The sequence below is a fragment of the Microtus ochrogaster genome, unplaced genomic scaffold, assembly GCF_000317375.1.
Source record: "Microtus ochrogaster isolate Prairie Vole_2 unplaced genomic scaffold, MicOch1.0 UNK131, whole genome shotgun sequence".
NCBI classification, from domain to species: domain Eukaryota; kingdom Metazoa; phylum Chordata; class Mammalia; order Rodentia; family Cricetidae; genus Microtus; species Microtus ochrogaster.
The window spans coordinates 323,115-329,815 of NW_004949229.1; the positions used below are offsets into that span (position 1 = coordinate 323,115).

Consider the following 6,701-nt stretch of genomic DNA (forward strand, 5'->3'; position numbering starts at 1 on the left):
AAAAAAAAAAAACTTGTGTAATAAGCAGGAAAAAAATCTAATCTACATGGAAAGTATAAAGTAGAAAAAGACAAGATCTCCTGAGTAAATTGGGAGCATAGGGACCTTGTGGGAGGGTTGAAGGGGGGGAGGGGAGAGGCAGGGAGGGGAGCAGAGAAAAAATGTAAAGCTCAATAAAAAAAAATCAATAAAAAATGGGCTTTTATAACTCCAAAAAATAAAATAAAAAGGAAACAATGATCAGAGTTTAAACATTACCCATAACAAGCTACACACATTGAACTTCCTTATACTATAGTACAACACCGATACTATCAATACCTTCCAAGCTGGCAATTCCCAAAGCCAGACCAGTCCCTACCATTTATTCTGTCCCTTCTATGTAGAGACTTATAGTAGCAAACCTCTCAGCAGAGCCTTTTTTTGGTTCTCTGGTCAGTGCCTCTTCCAAATCTTACCCTATTCATGAAATCATCAACTTCAAAAGCACAGGGAACACGCACTAAGGATCTTACTAAATAGATTCTTAACTATTCAAAGTGTGATGACCAGCAGCATCAATGACACTGAGATGCTAAAATAAACAGGAGCATCTGAAGGGCCATCCCACTCTAGATTTCAACAAGAGTCACACGCACATTAAAGTTTGATGGACTGTGGCTCTCAACTGCTATTACCTGGTAACAACAATAAAATTTTTTCATTCACTGACATACACGATTTTATTTATATATAGCATATACTTATTTTTATACATAATATAGTATGGAGGTACTCTGTATACTACCAGAGGAGAATGGTAAACACCAACCCAGCTACAAACCCTGTGATCTACAATGGTGACCTGCCTGAAACATACGTTGGTGCAAAAGTGCCAAAAATTGTGGAAGTAACCAATCACTATTTGATTAGAACTAAGGCCCCATATCATAAAAATGAACCCATGCCTAATACTGCACACGTACCCAAGAGCCTGAGACCTGCTAGGCCCAGGGACATAGAGGAAAACTAAACACTACTGTTCTGCTAAAGAATGTAACGATAAAATGACTCCTAATAGTTTGCTGTACTCATAGATCAGTGCCTTCCTCAACCATCACCAGAGACGCTTCCTCCTGCAGCAGATGGGAACAAACACAGAGACCCATAAATGGACAATATTCAGAGAGTGACAGACCTTGAAACACTCAGTCCTAAATGGGATGTCTCCATCAAATCCCTCCCCTCAGGGTCAGGGAACCCTGTGGAAGAGGAGGAAAGATTATAAAAGCCAAAGGGGGATGAAGGACACCAAAGAAACAAGGCCTTCTAAACACAGCATAACAGACACAGATGGATTCACAGAAACTGTTGCAGCATGCACAGGGCCTGCATGGGTCTGGACCAGACGGGGCACAACACTGATAGAAGTGGACCCAGGTTCCATCCCCAGCACCCATATGACCTCTGACAACCATCTGTAACTCCCGTTCCAGGGGATCATGTGCCCTCTTCTGGCCTCTGTGAGCACCAGGCACGTGTGTGGTACACAGACACATATGCAGGCAAAACATTAATACACATAAGATAAAAAAATTAAAACTAAAACAAATGTTCAACACAACTAAAGACACAAAGAACAACCCCTGGAATTTCCAAAACATACCCAAAGGGGGTGGTACCAGTCAGCTGAGAAGCACTGTTCTACAATCACAACATTCTTTTCCTTCCCTCTTTCTCACTCCTGTAAAAAAAACCTTAGCTGAGTCATCCATCTGTGTCAATCTTTCATTTCCATCAATTAACTTACATGTATGACGATCACGAAAGAATTTCAAAGACCCCAAGTCAATGAACACGTTCACAGACTCATGAATATACCGGACGTGAGCACTGCTGGTTGTGGTTCCACTTTCCACTACACCTCTTCCTCCCTGAAGAACCGCACTGTGGTCAGGAAACCATTCCTTTCCCACGTGTTTAAACAAAGTGATCCTGGTTAACTTAAACTAACCAGAGCCCAACATTCCCCTGGTAACTGTTATGGGGCTAGGGACAGATACCTGACCCATGTTGGTCCAATCAGACCTGAAGGAAAAACATAATCCAAGCGTGGAAGTTTTATCCTCTCCTCTTCCCCTAGTGAATGACAAAGTATTGTTATTGGCAGTCAGCTTGCAACCATAAGGAAAATCAACAATGCCATAGTAATCCCAGGAGCCACATCTTTGATGATAGTGAGTCAACAAATCAATGCATTCAGTGTCCATCCTTCCTCTGGGTTTAGGGAGTTAATTCTCCTCAGTAGTTAACAATTAGATGTTTATTACCCTAACTTCAACCAATAGAAAAAAAAACACTCATGGAGGAGTTACATGACATGCCACTATCACATAGCTAGGCACTGGCAATACCACAGCACTGGAAGGCAGAGACCATGATCTGATTTTGCAGCCCTTATTAATGCTCCCCGAACACTACAGCTGCAAGAAACTTTTAAATGGGGAGCACAATTTTGAGGTTGTATTGGCACTATTCTGTGAATATTACGTTTCTTGGAGGGCTGATTTTATAGATTTTGGGCTGCTTATGTGTGTTTTGTTTTGTTTTGTTTTGTTTTGTTTTAGAAAGGATCTCTTTTTGCAGGCCTGGTTGTCCTGGAAATCGCTATGTAAACCAGATTGGCCTCGAACTCACCTGCCTCCGCCTCCTGAGTGCTGGGATTAAAGGGTGCGCTGCCTGTGATATTTTTTATGACAAAATACAGGTGACTTTACGAAAGAATAACTTAATGCTAAAATACAGGTTTTTGAAAGTCTTCACTGTAAATGCCTACCTTATGGTGGGCAGGTGTTAAAAATAAACACCTGTAAGGAAGGGGAAAGCATCGACTTCTCCACAATGATGCTCACTAGAGCGTAAGCGACAGCTTCCCCCACGTAGCCTTTCCTTCCTCAGCCTCCCCGACGTCTTCCGAGGCTGACCCTCCCCCCACCCACACGCCAGGTTCTGAAACCCGATCCTGCCAAGCAACCAAAGCCATAAAGGCTGCAGCGTCGGGACCTGGCCTCATCCTACCCACGAACCCAAAAGGGCATTAGCCGGGGAAGTGGGTAGTATAGCGGCGTTGTGTTTCACTCCCGAAAGAACTAGCCCAAGGCCAATCCCACCCATCCAGGGTTCCAAGCCTCAGCCTCACAGGTGCTGGTACCAAGCAGTGAATGAATCGCCGGGCCAGGACTTAGCCAGCCCGGAGGTGGGCAAAGCCTCGGGGGGAGCCGAGTCTGATCCACAAAAACGGGCCCCACGGGAGCGTGGGAAGGGCTCCCGGCGTCTGAGAGGGGGAGATAACAACCGTGACCCGGTTCCACTCTCTCACCTTGAACATGTCGCTGGCAGCCGCGGCTCCGCAGGGTCACCCCTCTCTTGGTCCCGCCCACTATAGAAAAGCGACTACGGTGGCCGGGTTAGATCCTGATTCCCTTGACCGCGAGCAGGCTGGGGCGCACGAGATTCTGTTCAAAAGCGCCAATCAAACACCGCTAGACAGCGCGTCACGTTGCTTAGCAACCGACGTCGCCCACGCGCGGGAGCGAGACGAACGCAAGCCCCGCCTTTCTTGGCCGTTTTGCCTCCCCGAGGGCTGTTGCCAGGCGGCTTAAGGCTGGAGCTCCGTGTAGGCGGCAAGTTGTGGTAAGAGGGCGGCTTCTTGGCACTCTGCCGTGCCGCGAACCTACTTTTGCCTCCACCTTCACCATTGGGCACTAGGCTGTGCCATATGGCAGCCCTGTGAACTGAAGTAGCCAGGCGGTGGCGCCCGACGGACCCGGGAAGGCTGCGCCAGCCTCTTGAGAAGCTGCAGATCGACGGTCGGGCTTCGAGTTACCTCACATAAGGTTTTTTTCCCTAAAAAATGTACCGTATACTGAATGTTCCTTAAATTTTTAGGTTAAACTAAATGCCCCACGTCATTTAATCGCGAAAAATTGATCTTTTTTAAAAAAAAGTACTAAACTGTAAATCTGATAATCAAATATTTGTCCCATTTAATACCTGTAGACGGTAAGTGATGGTATTTAACTATTTGCAAGAAAAACAAGCATTATTAAGGACGTAATTTTATTCCTCCCACACGAGTCGATAGGCACTGTTCTCATTGCCGAGTGTCCGAGGCTGCGCTGCGGAAAATCTAAAGTTAGGCTCCAATTCCAGATAGTCTGCCTTTTAAATCTCTGCGCTAGTCTCGGCAAACGCTAGCCCGAACCAGAAAGACGGTGTAGTTCGTATTTCGTATTTCGTTCTGCCTTTCTGTCCTAATTTGACAGACGATGGAAGCCACATGGGCATCCTGAAGATTTGGAGGTTTGTTCAATGGAAGGTCACTGTCCTCTTATCCAAAGCTAGTGCTAGAAACTACCTGCCCTTGAAGAAATTAGGGCAAAACAACAACAAAAACGCCCACCTGGGGCAAACTCCAGTAAGAAAGTGTTAAGTTTGTCGTAATATTTGAGTTTTGGCTTGGTGATATGTGGTTAAGTATTTTTTTAAAGCAGGACTTGGAAGTGTTCGCAAGCTTCAGGGTGGGAAAAACGCTAAGGCTCGACCGAGTGCCAGAGCAACCCCCCAAATGTTAAGGGCAGCTTTTTTCCTTCTCAACAGAATTGTATGTTCCAAGCCACCCCATCTCCGATCCCAAAGGAGAAATACTGACTAGATCCCGAAGGCTCTGCATCAGTAAGGTAATATCTTAGAAGTGCGAAGCACAGTGAGAAATAAATCACAGCGGGAGCTCTTAGTGCTCGGGGTACAGGAACCAGGGAAAGAGGGAGCTGACAGTTTCACCTCCACTAAACTCTGCCTGAACTTCGGCATTTCTTCCAAGTACAGTGGAGGCAACAAGCCTCCAGTATTAGCAGTACCTGTGAGTGTCACCAATAGAAAGCGGAGATATTTTCACACCACCTACAGTCACGGCAGCCGACTAAAAATATCACTTGTGCTCAATACTACAAAAGTACAGTGGTTATTAAGTTTTTGTTTTATGCATAAAAAAGACACATCGTACTGCAATTTCATTTTTAAAGGGTATTTTGAAGATATAACTAAGATTTTGAGAGCTTCATCCAAACTGGAACGCAATCCTTCAAAAGAGTAAAAAAAAAAAAAATACAGGCAGCTTCAAATAATTTCATACGTCCCTGCTCACATCACCAAAGGGGCACTGAGCCACTGGGGGCTGGGAGGGGATTATGTAATTTGCACAAAGTCTCACAAGTAAGCAACTAAAAGAGGACTGGGGAGATGGCTCATAAAAACTGGACCAAAAACTCGACAGAAAATGTGTAAAAACCCTCTGCCCGGTTTCCATAGTCAGCAAAGTACCTCCTGCCACTAAGGAATTTGTGAGAATGAATATCCCTGAATTACTGCTCCAAAGGGTTAGCTTCCAGAGTCAGGTGTGGTGTTGATCCGCTGCAAATGCCAGCACGTGGGGCGTTGGGACAGGAGAATCAGTTTAAGGCTCTCCTCTATGCATAATGAGACTGATGCCAGCCTCAGCTACAGGAGACCCCGCGTCACAAGAAGAAACATTCGCTTCCACTGCAGGGTGAATAGGGGGAAAGAGCTAGGAGAGAGGGGGCCAATTAGGAGGGTATGCATAGATTCACTGCCTTTCCCACAACCACACGACAGTTTAATAAAAGAACATAAACTGTAAGCGACACACAATGTAAGATGCACAATGCTTTCTTTTTAAAGGGATTCTAAAATTAGCACAACAATCATATGACATTTAAGTCTAGTCCAAGTGTAATAATGTGAGGATTATGACTTTAATAGCTTAATGTATGTGTGTTCAGATTACTTCTTTGTAGGGAAAATGAAAAAGTCCTCAAACACAGCAGTTACTGGTCCTCCAAAATCAGATAGTCAGCTCTCAGAAAAAAGCCACAAGACACAGTCGGCACGTGCTGCTGCAAAGATAAAGGCAAGAAAAGAGTAAGAAGCCATCTTTTTGCCTTTTGTCGTTTTTCCACAACTAGACAAATTACAAACTTACCTGGGTTGCTTGTTTGTTTGTATGCTTTCTGTGTTTTTGTTTGTTTGTTTGTTTACACAACAGGGTTTCTCCGTGTAGCCCTGGCTGTCCTGGAACTCCCTCTATAAACCAGGCTGGCCTCCAACTCACAGAGATTCATCTGCCTCTGCCTGCTGAGGGCTAGGGCTAAAGGTGTGCCCCACCACCCCGAGCTAAACTTGCCCGAGTTTACTCGGATAACTTTAAACGTTCGTTAATGTGTACATTAAAATTTTGGTAGTTTAAAAAAATTCCCTTCAAGTTGAATATTATAGCTTTAGAATTTTATAATTTGCAAAGTGTAGTCACATGCCTGCTTGCTAATACTGCAGCCTTCTGAAACAGTTTTGTTAGTGCACATTGTAAGTAAGTGAAAGAGCACTGGGGAGATGGCTCCGTGATTAGGACCCCTCACGTTAGGTACCTTACAATTCCCTGAAATTCCAGGTCCACAGGATGCAATACTTTGGCCTCTGAGGACCTGCACTGACATTCCCAATCCCAGGCGCAGACACATACATCCATATAATTAAAATATTTTTAAATCTTCAAAAAAGGGAGAAAAAAACACAACTGGGAAGAAAGTTAAACCAGTTAATGAATGGCATCAGCTAGAATTCAAAAGGTTTATTTCTTTTTTTTT

General features: G+C 44.5%; 2 protein-coding genes across 5 annotated transcripts in view; one reads left to right on the forward strand and one right to left on the reverse strand.

Moving 5' to 3' along the window:
- Apoo (apolipoprotein O) overlaps positions 1–3,422 on the reverse strand; it is a 52,976-nt gene extending 49,554 nt beyond the window's left edge. Inside the window, exons 1-3 of one of the 3 annotated variants that reach the window (XM_026778381.1) lie at positions 3,179–3,295; positions 2,816–2,846; positions 2,043–2,118 (exon numbers count right to left, since the gene is read on the reverse strand). In XM_026778381.1, coding sequence (XP_026634182.1) covers positions 2,043–2,051 — 9 coding nt within the window. In that variant the 5' untranslated portion in view covers positions 2,052–2,118; positions 2,816–2,846; positions 3,179–3,295. Of the gene's footprint in view, positions 1–2,042; positions 2,119–2,815; positions 2,847–3,178; positions 3,296–3,358 lie in introns of those variants that run through there. The other 2 variants (XM_013355457.2, XM_005371848.2) reach the window with 2 other exon arrangements.
- A 223-nt stretch (positions 3,423–3,645) lies between these two features.
- CUNHXorf58 (chromosome unknown CXorf58 homolog) overlaps positions 3,646–6,701 on the forward strand; it is a 30,920-nt gene continuing 27,864 nt past the window's right edge. Inside the window, exons 1-2 of one of the 2 annotated variants that reach the window (XM_026778375.1) lie at positions 3,646–3,875; positions 4,639–4,718. Coding sequence is in view for 1 of the 2 variants with exons in the window: in XM_026778376.1 (XP_026634177.1) it covers positions 5,861–5,979 (119 nt within the window). In the remaining variant the exon portion in view is untranslated. Of the gene's footprint in view, positions 3,876–4,638; positions 4,719–5,860; positions 5,980–6,701 lie in introns of those variants that run through there. The other variant, XM_026778376.1, reaches the window with a different exon arrangement.